The 16660-nt window shown below is 48.1% G+C and overlaps 5 protein-coding genes across 5 annotated transcripts; 3 read left to right on the top strand and 2 right to left on the bottom strand.

Annotated features, from left to right (window-relative positions):
• Positions 1–2767: 2767 nt before the first annotated feature.
• DEU56DRAFT_918476 (uncharacterized protein) lies at positions 2768–3316 on the bottom strand (the record flags this gene model as incomplete). The annotated part of the gene is made up of 3 exons (XM_041358125.1): positions 2768–2948; positions 3003–3136; positions 3197–3316. The coding sequence occupies 3 exons, from the start codon at positions 3314–3316 to the stop codon at positions 2768–2770; spliced, it is 435 nt and encodes a 144-aa protein (XP_041202591.1).
• Positions 3317–3481: 165 nt separating this feature from the next.
• Positions 3482–5459, top strand: DEU56DRAFT_918475 (uncharacterized protein; the record flags this gene model as incomplete). The annotated part of the gene is made up of 8 exons (XM_041358124.1): positions 3482–3658; positions 3704–3807; positions 3858–4498; positions 4546–4885; positions 4930–5124; positions 5173–5272; positions 5328–5354; positions 5406–5459. The coding sequence occupies 8 exons, from the start codon at positions 3482–3484 to the stop codon at positions 5457–5459; spliced, it is 1638 nt and encodes a 545-aa protein (XP_041202590.1).
• Positions 5460–6157: 698 nt separating this feature from the next.
• On the bottom strand, positions 6158–9079 carry DEU56DRAFT_918474 (uncharacterized protein; the record flags this gene model as incomplete). The annotated part of the gene is made up of 14 exons (XM_041358123.1): positions 6158–6223; positions 6291–6347; positions 6404–6809; positions 6862–7490; positions 7540–7611; positions 7667–7717; positions 7781–7825; positions 7875–7949; positions 7994–8068; positions 8129–8205; positions 8259–8394; positions 8607–8699; positions 8757–8926; positions 8983–9079. The coding sequence occupies 14 exons, from the start codon at positions 9077–9079 to the stop codon at positions 6158–6160; spliced, it is 2049 nt and encodes a 682-aa protein (XP_041202589.1).
• A 3077-nt stretch (positions 9080–12156) lies between these two features.
• Positions 12157–12693, top strand: DEU56DRAFT_721641 (uncharacterized protein; the record flags this gene model as incomplete). Its single annotated transcript, XM_041347701.1, has 1 exon — positions 12157–12693. A coding segment is annotated over one exon (537 nt), but the record flags the coding sequence as incomplete, so codon positions are not given.
• Positions 12694–13332: 639 nt separating this feature from the next.
• Positions 13333–14705, top strand: DEU56DRAFT_692461 (uncharacterized protein; the record flags this gene model as incomplete). Its single annotated transcript, XM_041347161.1, has 5 exons — positions 13333–13431; positions 13507–13698; positions 13724–14063; positions 14117–14361; positions 14412–14705. Coding segments are annotated over 5 exons (1170 nt in total), but the record flags the coding sequence as incomplete, so codon positions are not given.
• Between the last annotated feature and the right edge of the window lie 1955 nt (positions 14706–16660).

Raw genomic sequence — 16660 nt, 5'->3', positions numbered from 1 at the left:
TCGTGCTTCTGCTTCAGGAGGTGCAAATAGGTGAGTCGAGTCTTGTCGTCGGTGAAACTGATGTAATAACAACGTCCTCCTAAGGTAGGAACAGGCGATGGGCCCCATAGGTCGGAGTGTACTTCCCCCCCAAACTCAGCTGCGCGTTCTCCCTCACGCACTTTCGCCACGGGCTTGCGGGTCGCCTTTGCGTAGACGCACGACTCGCAAAAGGTTGGTTCGCCCGACGTCATATCCACCTTGACGCCGGTTACAAGGCCGTGTTCTGCTAGACGCCTGGCGGTGCTGGGTGCTATGTGACCCATACGCCGATGTAGCTCCATGACCGTAATGGTCTCGTCTGCTGCGTGCGCACTGTCTGGTCCGTGGTCGACGCGGTAGAGCCCTCGAGCGTCCTTGGGAATGGTGCCAATGACATTCTCAGAGGCATCGTGGATGGTGCAGGTGCCATCCGCAAAGGTAGTGGAGTATCCGAGGTCGTCCAAACGGCCAATCGACACGAGAGTGTACCCCACCTCAGGTGAGTACAGAACCTCTGTAAGCCGCAGCTTTGAGACGTCTATCCCGTTAGGAACTTCGATGACGAGTTCACCGATGCCTGTAGCATTGAAGCGCTGTTTGTTAGCAGCAACGAACGGTTTGGGTGGGATGGGGGACATGGTCTCGAAATGTTCTCGGTATGGTGAGATGTGGCGCGTGGTGCCAGAATCGTAGAGTTCGACGACGGCACCGTTCTCGCGCCCAGTGCTGACTTTGGCAGCAAATTCTTCCTCCCCCTGAGGTTCACTGATGTTGTCGATCGCGCCTGTGACGCTTCCACTGATAGGAGATGCTGGCTGGCTCTCCCAACCGTCAAAAGAGGGTAAGTCATCCTCTCCTACCTCCGAAAACCAATCCTCGTCGCTAACGACATGATTTAGTCGTTCATTCGCGTCATAGTCGGAGGTCTCTATGGACAAAAGGGCAGGGAGTGAGCACACAGAGTCACAGTCTGTGGCGTGCTCAACGACGAATACGCCATCGTCTTCGTCATCGTCGTCAGCTGCTGCGTGAGCAGATCCTTTTGTTGTGTCAGCGCGATGTCCTGCTGATTTATCTGGCTCGGGGCAGGCTGCCTTAAAGTGTTCTCGCGATCCGCAATTCCAGCATGGAGGACGCGGCCTCCCTTGCCTGTTAGAGGACGAACCACGTCCCCTGAAACGTCCACCACCCCGTCCTCTAGCGGCATGATCCGTTACTCCCAAGGCCTGGTCAGCACCACTGGACCTTGTGGTTCGCGAGGGGCGCGCATCCCGGCTAGTACGCCGTTCCGATTCCTCTATGATGAGGGATATGAGGATATCGGGGTCGATTGTCTTGGTGGTGCTGTAGAGTCTGGCAGTTGCGAGTTGCCCAGACGCGAAGATCGCGAGATGGTTGGGGAGGGACTGAATGATGGTAGAGCGATAGTCTTTCTCTTCGATGTCGACGCCAACTGCTGACAGTTCGTCTCGTTTCGCGCGTAGGTCGTCCAGAAACTGACGCACGTCGTGCCCAGCAGGACACTTCAATTCGAGAAACTTGGTACGCAAATCTGTTTGCGCATACGCGCCTTTCTCTGTATACTCACGAACGATCTCAGCCCACATTATCGCAACGTTTGCGAGGGCACGAATGCGGAGAGCTGTGGAGTCGGGGATCCATTGCATGAGTAGGTGCTTCGCGAGGTTCTCGTTCTTCTGCCATTTCTCAACAGCAGTGATTTCTGCAGTGGTTACGGGCGATGGAGGACGGGGGCAAGACCCGTCGAAGTGCTTCCACAACTCTTTGGCCTCGACAGCGACTTGAAAACGCAACGAGAAAATGGCCCAATTTGTACCCTTGATATCGAGTTTGGGTACGTTCGACGGGAGGGTGTCCGTCGTGACAGGAACGGCAGTGGCCATCGTGGCAAGCAATATTTGATCAAAGGTGAGACGGTCGTTCTGAGGTTCTTCAAAGCTGTGGGCTCATAACCTATAAGAATGACAAAATAATATTCACGCGGATCTGTAAGGAACAGATACTCAGTCGTTGCGTGAATGCAAACGTCTTTTGGTATATTTACCTGTAAGGAACAGATACTGTACGTAGCATTTAGTAAGGTAAATATACGAGTCGAAAAGGAGTTCCTTACCTCAGTCGTTGCGTGAATGCAAACGTCTGAGGTTCTAACGTGAAAACTGCGTGAACTATATAATCGCGAATGCTCTTGTTTGAACGTATAAGTAAGTGAGACAAACGACAAAAGAAATATGACAGAACAAGAGCGCATATCAGGAACATACATGTCGAAACGAAAACAATAAGGGCGATGACGTTACACCTCGGCTGCGAGCGTGCTTGCGTATTCCAACACTGTGCACGACTCGACGAAGTTCACGTTCTCGATGTCAAGAAAATTATTAGTGTCGTCGCTATGGTCCCGCACACCCCAACACTCCCCTCGGGAGTTACTGAGCCTCGTTTTTTCATGATGGAGAGACCGGGTTTTGACATATCCAACTTAGGAGTACCTTACTCAGGCTATTTGGACGGCGATGATGATGGTGGCGACGATATTGAATAAAATTTGTTCTATCATTGGTACAAGAGGTATTCGACGTGAGCAACACGGAAGGTATTATGAGAGCAGGCGACAGCAAACAGTAGTTGATACAATGAGACCAAGAGAAAAACGAGTGGGATGAGCAACTGAACAAAAACACGAGTGGGATGAGTGGACAATGCGAAGTGATGGTATACGCAGTTAGAATTTACGACGCTTGGAGGGATAGTCGTTGATGTCTTGATGCAGCACCTTCCTTTTGGTAGCGATGTCGGACCGATCAAACGGTCGCACTGAATAGCGCCACGGTGCATGCGGGTTGGTTGGGCTTGCATTTGGATTATCGCAGCGTCGAGTCAGGAGGTTACATGGAGACACAGTCCTTTGAAAATTTGTTAGTTCGAATCAAATAGTTATCAAACAGAAGGTTACATACACAGAATCCTCGTCGAGTTGAACCTGATCGTGATCGTCCTTCTCAATCTTCACACTGTCCACCTCCTCGCACTTTACAGTGGTTTCTTCCACCTGAAGGGCCTTGTCGATGTTTCTAAACCGAAAAACAACTCGCTGAAACGATACAAACACGATGTGATCAGTAGTACTTAATAATAACGACTATTTACTTACCTTGAAGCCAGGAGTGACCACATTTAGACCAAGACAATAGGTGTCCCACATCGAGCCGACACCGTCGATCTCAATTAGAATATTGTCTTCTAACATGTTGATAGTAGACGTTGAAGGCATTGAGGATAATAAATAGTAGACTGAGTTATGCGCACGCGACTAGAATCTCGTGGTGCAATCAATTTGGAAGGTTCTGACGGAGTCTGAAATTGATATCGGTCGGCTGCAAGTCCTTTCAATCTCTACCTTTCCTCACTAGCACCAGCACCGTTATTTGAATCCAATATGTTCTCAATTGGCGAGGGTTCTGCGCACTCCGTCGATAGGAATTTGTATTCTCACTCCCCACTACCGAATCCACGATGGGGAGGGGACTCGTCTTACCCAGGTCATTCGCCCCTGTCTGGGCCATTACCTGACCCATTCGCTGATTCAGCCCCGCCACGGTATCAATTTCAACAAGTAAGTATTTTATTAACATTTTTCTGCTCACCAATGTATCTTTAGGGCGCATATATGCAGGATAGTCGCCAATTTCAAGCTCTACTTGAGCGCTGCAGGGCACTGGAGTTACGCGAAGTCCAGCTGAGTATGGAACGTGATACAATCAAGTAAGTATTTTCTTAGCACCTCCGTTGTTTTTTATTGCTCCAATTTGCAGAGCAATGTTTGAACAACTTGCAAGCTCTATTCGGTCATTCCATTCAGATCCCTTTCAGCCTCATCAATCCAACTCGCCGGTTATTTGCCCAGCCTCTGGCGACTCCACTCGTCCCACTCGTCAACTCTACCCCAGTATATTGTTCTGGACTCAGGATGACTATATGGAGTGGCTGGAGTCTGCTAGTAGCCGAACCGCTGATCGCGGAAAGCTGCCATATCTTGAGGATGCAGATGGGGACCCAGTACCTGAAACCACCATCAAGGCTATTCGCAAGCTCCTTCGGGGGGGCTGGTCCGAACTTTTGAATCGCAAAATGGCCCCACCATCATGGGGGAAGGTGTCAGCCTCTGGGAGACAGCTGGTCCACTCACTAATGGAGGGCACGTTCCCACTGTTCAAATTTGCTGATAACGGTTGGAAACTAGATTATCTTGCAACATCTTCATATCCTTCCTGGCGCCGGAACAACCTCGACAGTGACAACAATCGCAAGTCTCGGGACAGCGTCAAGAAAGAAGAAGAAGATGCCAATGACGACGACGACGACGACGACACTAACGATGAACAGACTAGCAAGAAGCGCAGGCGCCCGACGATGTCGCCTGTTGAGTCAAAGGTTCCTATCAAGAAAACAAAAGGTGCGTGTTTCAATTGCCATAGTATCTCGCTAATTATATTTGCGTAGTTGATTCATTTGCGCAACTTGCTTCACCATCGGCATCTCCATCTCCAACTCACACTCCAAGTATCTTAACGGCGAGTCTGCCTGCACTCGATACACCCGCTGTGTCTACAACAATGCCGTCTGCGGAGCCCGAGTCTATTACTGACCCGGAAATCACACCCTCAGTTTCCGATCTTGGACCGGTTAATACTGACAACGTTCTTGCGTGTCCCGAACCTGTACCTGTCACCAATCTGGATGACATTCACACCACAAACCCTGTCAGCGCAGCTGACACTAGCTACCAGTCTCAATCTGTCACCGTCCATAAGCCTGTCAGAGTCACTCTCCCGAACCCTCTGTAAGTCGTCGTTTGTTGTTCAGACCATTACTAACATGTTATAGTTCTGTACATTCTCTCGCTGCTGCAAATGTCGACATACCACCGTCTCCACAAGTCACACCAGTTCACCCTCTTGATACCCCTGGTGCTATAGACCCTCTGCTGGACGACAGCGCCAGCTTGATCATAAAGAAAGAGAAAGTGAGTAAAACTGGCAGCAAGTGTAAAATGCGTCCAAGCCCAACAAAGAACGGACGGTATGTGAATTTACTTCGCGCTCGTCATGTGCCTGACTACCAAACCAGTAACCTATGTGCGCACCGCTGGCTCAAGCAGATCAATACCACTGGATCGACGGACGAGTTCTGTATCTATTACAACAGTCTCAGCCAAGGGCAACGGAAGGTATGTGACAGAGATCCTTCCATATGCAGCGCATGTTTCCACTGATCTAATCCAGGAGTATGATGATGAAGCAAGCAAACTCGTGAGTCTGTTTGTCGTCATCGTCTCCGTTCTATTAATTGATGGTTTCTAGATTGCTGAAGGGAATTGGGACAAGACCGCCATTATTGCAGGCAAGATGTACTAGATCCTAGCTGCGGCTATCATGATGTTTTTGATCCTCACCCGCTCTGCTGCATGTTGCTTCTGATTGCATGTTTTCCTTTTTTCATTGCGTATCCTAGAGTGATAATACCAGAGCATGTTTTATCATATACCAGCATAATCATATCTCGGCCTAAATGAGCACATTCAGCGAGGGAATTGCAAGCACTGAGGGCAGTGGAGACAATGAACATCAATACCAAAGACCTTCATGATCAGTGCTGAAAGCTATGACATTAATTGACAGTTGATGTAAATCAGTGCCGCCGTGCGACACTGAATCGCTCATTGACAAACATTGAATTTAATGTCGGTGTGAGAATCATTGTCTGACTCAAATTAATCGTCTGACCCAAATTCATTGTCGCAGCAAATTCAGTGTCGCAATACAAATTGGATGATGCAAATTCAGTGTCGTGATGCTGTGCTGTCTACCCAGCAGGTGTACGGACAAAAAAAATGACATATTAACACACATTACACATTACTGCATAACTATAATAGACTTGGAGACTTGAGAGACCAGCACGCTGACCAGATTGCAGGGGCCGTCCAGAGAATGAAGCAGATGAGCGACTACCGAAGAGAGAGCAAAAGACTGTCCGGAGAATGAAGCAGACGAGCAAGTAGTGGTGATAACATCCCAAGCGAAGATAAGTATTTCGGATCCTTGAAGTGGCATCATGCATGGCCGTGAGTTGTAGAAGTCCGCAAGCGTGTCTGGTGGGTCTTCGTTGGCGCTACAGTCTGTGTAAGGGTAGTAGTTAGTCATCCATGTCACAGAGTTACAATACGAGGAAGTTTTGTTGCCGACCTGCACTACCTTCTTTGGCTTCCTCCGCACGACAGGATCAGTGACATCTTCGTTCTGCTAGATGAATGTCAAATGTATGTCAGCGAACAAGACTATGACAGGTAGACACACACCGTCGGACTTGGAGTATCTCTGAACATTTTTAACATCCAACTTGGCTGCGCTACACCATTTGTTGGACGCTGCTTCTCCTTAGCCTCATTAAGCTTTGCCCTTTCCCGCCGATCGTCCCATACACCAAGCATGATACTGTGCAGGATCTCGTCCAGTTCAATGTCATCGTCGTCATCCGGAAAAAGGTAAGCTCCATGAGGAAGACTTTGCGAAGCGATACCACAGGCCTCGCTCATATCCACACCAAGGTCTCTCGAGATTAACTCAGCTCCGACAAGACGAACGCCAAAGTACTCGAGGAACTTTTCGGTCCTCAATGGGTTGAAGAGATTGCTGGGCGTGAATTCTGGAGGGTACATGCGGAGTAGTGATGCCTTGATGATGGCTTTGCCTTTAGGTCCGTAGCTACAAATATTTGTGATTTTGGGGGATTCGGAGGTGCAACTAAGAGACTCACTATCCTGGCATCGCGTTCGCAAGGATCCTGCTCTCTTTGTTGAAGATGGGAACATCCGCAAGACGTTGAAGAGTGAAATTATCTGCAGCCATATCCTCGAGGAAGTCGCTAAAAGGAGACGCCTTGAGGTCATGAATCGAAGAAGGTGAGGCAAAAATGATTATGTCGAGTCTCTCCTTCAGCTCGTACACACGGGCAGGAATTTGAGTAAAATCCACTTCGAGTACAGGCCATCCTCGTTCAACCGCGTCGTTCAGGTGGATTTCTCGTTGCACTCCATCCTTGATCATCGCGCAAATGCTGAACGAGAGCGTTAGAGACCGGACAGTCGAATGTCCCTGCGTGCGAGTCAGCTTGACATAGTTTTCCAAGGCATCGTACAGCTTCGAAGATGGGCTGCGAGGTATTTCGTCATTGCAATGGTGCTTCGGGCAGATCGTAGGAATATCGTGAGCAGAGACAAATTTGCTGTTGTCATCGCAGTCATCCAGTGGTTCGAGTTCGTCGTCATCAGAATCCTGATCAAAGACAGAAGGATGTGCATCACGAGCAGGAGAGTCAAAGATAGAGGAAGCTCCAGAGATCCGATCAGATGTGTTGGTGTTGTCGAGTGCCTCCAGCCCCAAATCCTATAATATTCATATTCAATCCTAGAAAGTAGAATAAAGTTGAACGTACTTGGGCAGGCTCATCTGGCTCAGGAACACTGACTTGTTTGCTCCCTGTTTTATCACGAGCGCTGTCGTATCTCTGCAGATGCAGTACATATGACATTAAGGTTGGTCAAACAAGAAATTAAATATACCTTGAGCCTTCTGAATTTTATAGTCGGTACGTCAGAATCTGAATAATCCTCCTGAATCATCCATGAACACAAATCATCCAGTCCTGCCAGAAACACTGAGGTAGCAGAACGTACATCTTTGTCCTTTCTCTTGCCGAACTGTTTCACGGATTCAGTTTCCTGAGGTGATAGTATGTCATATGACGTGCAACGATACTGAATCACACACCTTGGGTTTCAGTCGTGATTGTGGAGCTTTGGACTTCCGTACCATGCGCATGTTAGAAGATTTCTTCGACGGAGCCTAGACATATTGAGTAGAGTTATGCTCGAAAGATGCTGACATACCTTCTGTGAGGACGTCAAGGCTGCCAGCTTAGATGTAGGTGGCTTCCGGGGCAACCTTTTGCCGATCTGGGTGAGCTGGTCATCAGTCAATTATATCACAATTCTGCGATGTGATGGTGCATTGGTGTCCGATACACGTGCCTTCTTTGTCTGGTGACAGTTACTATTACCGAATCCTTGAAAATCGGTCTCCTCATCCTCTGATGCAGTATCTGTTGGTCTCGTAATGTGAGATCGTGATAGCATATATGCAAGAAATATATACCATGATGTCGTTGGCGGGAGTCCAATTCTGAATGCATGGAGTCCGAGTCTGAATCCGTGGAGTCCAAGTCCAAATCTGTCGCATTGGAATCAGAATCTGAGCTGTCACCAGTATCAACCAAGTCTGCCAAGCGGTGCTAGGGGACAAAAGTCAGAATATATGCGCACAAAACAAGAACTCTTGTGCTTTTTTTTTATTATAGGCATTACGGTTGCGCAGATACTGCGCCAGCATATCGTAAACGGGCCAGCCTTGGTCAAACTTTTGCAAGGTGCGTGAGGTACTCTGCGCCTGATTTTTCCGATCCATCAAATAAGAGTGAGTAAGATATAGGTGCATATATCGCACCTTTCGCATGATATTCTGGACCAGAAGTTTGTCTTGACCCAAGATCGTCACATTGTCTTTCAGATACCTGTCGGCAAGCATATGTACCCTATCCTGCCGCCATCTGCAGGGTTAGCATACATTAAGCAGCAGTATATAAATTGAACTGACGACGAGCGCATTGTAGTGTTCCTTCCTGTCCACCAGACCCATAGCCTCGATTAACTTGTAGCCATCTTTTCGCCCTGCGCGGCCCTTGGGTTTCGGAATAGGATGGTTGTTCTTCTGGTGCCTAGGGTGTGTCTTGTATCGTCGTTCAGCCCGTTTAATGTGTTCTTTCCCTAATGAATATAATATTTGAGTCAAATGTTTGAGGCATGAATTGAAGGCAACTCACGTCTGTGTGAACTAAACTGGTGGTGCAAATCGGTCATAGAGCGACCAAGCGCGTTCAGACGGTGGTGTTTGTCTGTTTTTGATTTTGATTTCGGCATGTTGATAGTGCAGGAAGGTAAAAGCGTGAGGGGCAAATAGACGTTCCTGCATATGTGACTGACGCGTCGTAAGGAGGTCGGAGTTTGAATTTACACTGGCAAATTGGGCAAGAGCAATTTAAACAATTAAATGAATATTTATGGTACTACGATGTGGAAAGCGTACTTAACAGTCCAATGATGGACTTCTCCTCGTCCCTCTCGCTCTTTGGCAACGATACGAATGGACTTCTTCGGCTGTACCAGCACCGTCTGAACCCGCGTTCGTCGCTACATGGTGCGTAGGGTGCGCATGTGGTGCAGCTGAATGAGATACATGATGCTGGGGAGCATATGCATAATCAGAACTCTGGGGCTGTCGCCATAGCTGGGTCGGAACGCTAGTGCTTGCACTAGGTGTACCGGAATTGTCCGAACGATGCATATCATAACGACTACCACGGTTCGAAGCCGAATGAACCCAGTCAGCCGTAGGCTCCGGGTGATATAATTGCGCGGTTTGTTGCTCGGTGGAACCTGCTACTAGATATGTGTTGCTATTAGAAGAAGACGACGCAGACGCAGATGCCTCCGGATAGTCTACAGGCAGTCCTGAAGCTCGCTTCATTGAAATGAATCTAGTTCTTCCAGCAAAGATTTCGAGTTCATCGTCGTCTTGCTCCACTTTGACGCTCCATTGCTGCCCTAGCTGCTGTGATGGCCGTTCGTTCAGAGCAGCAGCAGGGGATGCGTGGGCCTTTTCGCTCAGTTTCGTAAGGATTGGCTGTGGTATGGTCTCCATCACATAGTGTACTAAGCAAAATAACAGCGAACACTGACCAGAGCTTGAGCAGCACGTCTGCTATGTGCAGCTGCTTTTGAGAAAAGACGGCAGGCGTCATCCAGTTCCTTCATAGCATTAGACGCCAGTGGAGATTGTGGACCTCGAGTGACAATTGTCCCAAAGACGATCTATCTGGCTATCAGCTGCAATCGTCGTCGAAACCAAACAAAATGCTTACAGCAGCAGAAAATGCGAAAGTCCAGACAGTCCAAAAGCGAGCACATAGACTAGGATATTCCTGAAACGCTTGCTGGATGGACGCCCGGTAAGCAGCCAGGAATGATGGCGCATAAGCGCTCTTTAACGGATTCACAGGGTTCTCGATGATAGCCTGCGCAAAGAAACTGCGATGAATGTAAAGTAGTACTGGGAAACAGATTAGCCACGATAGCCAGCCAGGGTACGAAAGCGGGTTTGCTTACGGGTTTCCCGAGAGTGCGTCGAATGCAATGATGGGAGGAGGGAGTTTGCGGATATCCTCGAAGTGGAAACGCACTTGACGAGGTTGGCATATGTACCAGCGGAAGCGATGAATCTGGCAACGTTCAGTCAACGGTAAATTACAAGGAAGAGAAAGACATACTTCTTACTAATGTGGGCGATTTCTTCTTGCTGTTTGTGGTGAACGAGAAGAAATGCGTGTCGGCAACGTTGACGGATGTAAGACACTTTAAGGAAGTGCTGTGGTGCGACGGTACTGGGAGCAGAAGGTTGGGGGAAGTAGCTGCATTCGTGATCATCTTCTTCTGGATCGTACACCGCGAATCCTCGTCCACGGGTAGGGCGACGCAGAACCACGAAGTAAGAGTTGATTCAGAACGGGCAGCGACAAAGCACCGTCCATGTACTCCGTAGCACCAAAAGCAATTAGGTTTGGAAGTTCCTGCATAGGTAGTTAGTTAATGAAAGAACGGTGGATGATGTCAAAATATCAAACCTTGAGAAGGGCTTCGACACGTTCACCGGTCACGAAACGGCTAGTTGCAGTGTCTTCTACGGAACGGCGCATTCCGATGGTACGAAAGTGGTTGAAGAGCATCGATATCAACAGCCGTCATGACGACAACCGCTTTGCGTATTGGTATGAGTACTTGCAAACTCACGAGGGGGCGATGTAAGGTTCATTGGTGCAGGAGCGGAGACCTCCAGCCGCATCGAGCACCTCACCTGACATCTAAAGAGTAAAATTGAACGACGACATGAGTAACACCAACTTCTACCAAACAAACACAAACAATTATGTAATATTCAACATACACTCTGGACCATCAGTCGAACTACACATAGTGCTGATGGTCTCTCCATCATAGAGCGTACATTGACATTGAGGTGTGCACGATCTTTTACCTGCCCTGTATTGACACAAACCTTTTCTTAGCGAAGGAGCACTAGTGCAGCTGCGCAGTACGCCATCCCGTATTCTTCTCTCTCTGATGCCTCAACTCACGTTTGTTCATGCAGGTCTTGTGTTTGCCCCTTGGAACATCCTTGCTGGCAGAAAACTTCGAACCCACGAGGAAGAGGAATGCTGCCGGCAGACGGGAGAGAAAGGCCACCTGAGGATGAATCCCAAATGGGAACACAACGAGAAACAGAAGGCCATGAGCACAGCGCTAGTATTTGTGCCAAGTCTTACAGATGTAACCCATATTGTAGATGACAATGAGCCGCATTTTCGCCGGTGACTCAGCCGCAATCTTAGCGCCTCAGAACCCATCAGCCACGTGTCTAGCTGCAACCTACACCATGGCACGAGATGACCGCAAGAAACACTGCAAATGCAAGCCCACCTGCAACAAGCTATTGAGCCTTTCTCAACGTCGCAGACATTATCGTGAGGCCGCTGCCCATGGCGAGGAGAGTCAGATTGAAGCTTCAGAATTTGAAGACGACTCGCACAGCCAAGATGCCAATATAACTGACTCGGATAGCAGTCATAGTTCGGACTCGGATATTTCAGAGGAATCAGAATTTCGAGGATTCTCACAGAACGTGCAAGATGACGAGATGGATGTAGAATCCGATGGAGACACGAAGACATCTGGAAGTGAAGCCTCAGAGAACTCCTGGATCACAGATTCAGAGTGGGCATGGGCAGAAGGTGACGATTTGGATGCAGATATAGCAGGGTACAGTGACGACATGTTAGAAGAATTGCTGGAGATGCAGCGAGAGGAAGATCTGTTCGACATTCGTAAGTCGTGTCATAACTTAACAGCCAATCTCTGAAAGTGCTCTGCTAGGAAATGATGTACTGTCACAAGCAGACCGCGATAACATCCGGCTGTTCAAATGGCAAATGACGAGTCATACCACTCGTCGTGCCTATGACCAACTGCGTTTTGCACTCAGGGACAGACTGCCCCTAGACTCACAATTTATCATTCTACGTCGCATTGCAATACTCTCCGGCGTCAAACCACATTACCACGACTGCTGTGTCAATTCATGCATGGCATACACGGAGAAATATGTACACAACCAATTCTGCGAGTACTGTGGTGAGCCACGCTTAGACAGCAGAGGAAAAGCCAGGCGAAGATTTTGCTACCTTCCCCTCATTCCTCGCCTTCAGGGTTTTTTCCAGAAGCCCGAGCTCATTGCGAAGATGTCGTATCGTGCAGAGTACAGGTCCGACCCCAGGTACATGAGGGACGTCTTTGACTCCTCTCACTACCAGCAGCTCTGTCGCCACAAAGTTGTCGTGGACGGAGAAAAGCTCCCCTATCATTACTTTTCAGACCCTCGTGACATTGCACTTAGCTTGTGCACAGATAGCTATCTGCTGTACAAGCGCCGGCGAAATGGCCCATCCGCAACCCCCATTTTGATCCAAAACTATAATCTCCCTCCCAATATACGCACTCGACTCTCCAATCTAATTTGCCTTGGCGTTATTCCTGGACCTAACCAACCAAAGGATATGGAGTCATTCATGTCACCACTGGATGACGAAGCAGCTCAGCTAGCGTTGGGAGTGCCCACTTTTGATGCGAGCAGACAGGCAATGTTTGACATGCATGCCTTTCTGATTTTCAAGCTCGGTGACATTATTGCCATCCAAAAATTCTTGGGCATCAAGGGTGTGAATGCCATTGTCCCTTGTCGTTCCTGCAAGATTGTAGGTGTTCGAGGCAACAGGCGAACATATTACGTGCCTTTGCAGCCACCACTTGATCTACCACCTCATGCAGTCCGCATTATATATGATGCCACCATCTTGCCCCTTCGGACGCACGGAGAGTTTGGGAATGTCTTGGCAGAGATCACCGCAGCACCAACCAAGGCAAAAAAGGAGAAAATTGCAAAGGCCCACGGTATCAAATGCTATCCTGCCCTGCGTCGTGTTGGTTCTCTTGATTATGCTTGTTCACTTCCATGGGAGTGGTTTCATCTTTTCCTCGAGAACGTCCTGCCAAATCTTGTGAATCTCTGGACGGGTGAATTCAAGGGGCTCGATAGCGGTGATGAGGACTATGAAATCACCCCACATATATGGGAGCAGGTGGGGGAGGAAACTGCTGCGGCAGTGAGACATATCCCGTCTGCTTTTGTGCGGGTTCTCAGCAACATTGCATCAAATCGATCTCAATTTACTGCAGAGTCGTGGTGCTTCTGGTTCGTTTATCTCGCCCCCATTCTCCTGCATGGTCGTTTCAAAGAGGACAAATACTACGACCACATGTGTCAATTGGTAGAGTTGATGAAGACCATGCTACGTCTTCAAATTACCATGGCGGCTGTTGGTGATATCAAGAATGGCCTCAGCGAATGGGTTCAAAAATATGAACAGTGCGTTGGTCATTTTCAGAACGCTTGAGCTCTCAATTGATCAATTCAATAGATATTATTACCAGTACAAATGTGAACGCTTGTCTGTGTGCACCCTGACAGCACATGGCCTCCTTCACGTAGCGGATGGAATTCGGGACTGTGGTCCTGTATGGTGCACATGGTCATTCTATATGGAACGATTTTGCCATGTCCTACAAAGTGGTCCACGATCAGTACAACAGCCATGGAGCCACCTGAACAACCGCCTACTCCATATGACGTACCTTGAACAACTCGCAGCGCGCTTTGACCTAGAAGACGAACTTCAGGCAGTTAATGAGCATATCGGAGATGGGCCTATTGGGTATGAGCGCAGCTACCCAGAATGTCGGTAACAATTTAGCATATGTTAGTGAACACCGAACTCACTTTCTGTGAAGACGCAGACTATGTGCTGCGACCTCCGTACACAAACATCCCACATATGAGCCAGGACCTCGAAAGACGGCTAGCGATTTATTTCAGTCAAGTGCTTGGCAAGCGCACGACTGAAGTCACCACTCACCTAGGCCTGAGTGTGTTGTCCACAGGCAAATTCCGTATACGTCACGGTGGAGATTCGTTCAGAACAGAAGCTGTATCGAAAAGGACTGGTCAGAACGAACGAAAGAATTGTTATGTTCGTGTACGTAGATTCATATCATACTCATGCTTGTAGACTTACATTTAGTCCAGTATGAAATTCTACAATATAGCAGAGGCGTCCATGAGCCCATATGCAAGATTTGCTATGGACATCTCGACAAAATATTAGTGTATCAAGTTCCGAACGACCCGTTCTTCGGCATCCTCAGCGGAAAGGAACAAGTACTAGTGTTATTAACACCATGGAAGACAGACGGACAGGATGCAGCAAAGACACTCACTTGGGTCCAGGCAAAGTTAGCTCCCATTATTACCGACATTCGAAATATAAAGGCCGTTGTTGGATTGGTTGACACTCGAAAGAGATCAGGGATCATTGATAGAGCACGGGAGTCTGTATTTTCTGGATTTGATGACTTGGGAGTTGACGAGAACGATGATGATTAACTTACTGTAATTCAGCGGCATTAAAATTTTGACAATGAATCTCATACCATTAACATTGTCGATTGTGAAATTCAGCGCTGTTAAATAATGGCAGGTGAAATTCAATGTCCCCAGTTGTCAATGAATGCAAGTAACCAGAGATTAAGTGACACTGGGAGTGAATTTAACACATTCACTCCCATTGTCACTTAATCTAATGGTTTTTACTTCCCACAGTGAAGTGAACACCAATATGCGCCAGTATGCTTTCTATATGTTCTTGCAATGAAAAACATAGCGTGGCATTAGAGGCCTTGCCCCGTCTCATTGTCAATATGCTAAATCAACCGTTTTATATCTAAGATGTGCTAATCTATACATTTTCCCTCAGCCACTACGATAAACATATTCTGGCACACCCCGGCTGTTTCCAGCATAGTCAGTTCTCACTGGGCATCAACACCGGGCCACGACACCAGCACTACATAGGTCCAAACGATGTATAAACAGGCCGCGGTCTGTCACCAAAGTGGAGGAGACAATCAATTCAACATTTCTGCGGCTGTACATGCTGCAGTTCACTAAGCTGAGGTTGCGAGGAAACATTTTCTGGTTGGACCCTCTGCGGCATCGCAAAGCATCATACAGCTGCCAGCATTGGTTCGATCGCCAAGCTAGCAGTCGCAAGCTCGAAACAAAGGGTGCAAAAAGCCTTTGCATTTCAATATGCAACATGCTCAACGCCGCTGGCCTCAGCTACGAATGCCAGTGAGTGATACATTTGAAACTTGGTGCTTTCCCAGCTCAATTTCTCGTGGATCCGCGATTCCACGTCGCTTAAGGCATCATAATACAATTGGAGCTCTGTGACTGTACTTGTCGATTACAGTACTTGAAAAACACCGTGCCACGGGGCATTGGCATCTGTTCCGGTACATCGGACATGCGAGCATCAGATACACACCCCGGGCCGTGTATAAAAGTGAAGATAGTCATACTAGCAAAACACCATCAGCCATTAGCCCTTTGCTGAATCGCAACTATGAAATTCATCTCACTCACCACTATGATCATGTCTGCCGCAGTAATAGCTGGTACAGCTACCGCACAGATTATCGGCCACCCCTGCGCCCAAGCTAGTGAGTACTTTGCAGTCTAGTGGGTTGTGGACGCGCAGATCTCAGACTGTATGCTTACGGCTACTCACAGATCATTTGGAGTGCGGAACGATCATAGGTCACAACAAGGATATGCCATTCTTGTTTTTGTGTGGACCAGACTACACAATCACCGATTTTGAAGATTGCGAATGTGACAGCTGCTGTCAGATAGAAGGTCCATATGGGTCATGCTTTTGAGGGGAAGGGTGAGCCTGGAGTGAATCCGATTCCTCCCGACTCCTAGCGCTGAATCTAACGAATTTGCTTTCTAAACCCCGGTAGGGTACGGTTGAAACGTCCGACGACGCGTTTCAACGAGTCGACGTTGTATAAAAGTGTTAAAATTCCGCTGTTGGAGATTGTGAAAAAATGTGTACTAGTAGACGCAAGAGTAGGGCTGATCTCTCATTATCCATCCATCACTCGTAGGCACGAGCGACGAACGAAGACAAAGGAACATCAACTGATGTGCTGATGGATAATGTTGAAGCGGTGTCGAGTAAAGTGAAGTGTATTGCCAAAGATACATCTCGCTCGATCTACTAAATCAGAGACGACCACTGCTCTTGTGCTGAGTGAGAGACAGAAATGTTCAGTGCAAAATTCCGAATGCTAAGTACAAGCTTACTTGAAGTTGCCGGCAGCATTGTTCACTGCGCTATCCAACGTGTACTGTGGGTGCGAGCAAAAGTAACACCTAGTCTAAGTCGACCGTGAGGGATGCATTTAACATTAGGATGCATTCCGAGTCGT

Source organism: Suillus clintonianus (assembly GCF_016758775.1).
Source record: "Suillus clintonianus strain FC179 chromosome Unknown DEU56scaffold_134, whole genome shotgun sequence".
NCBI lineage: Eukaryota > Fungi > Basidiomycota > Agaricomycetes > Boletales > Suillaceae > Suillus > Suillus clintonianus.
This window is presented reverse-complemented; position numbering and strand designations above follow the sequence as displayed.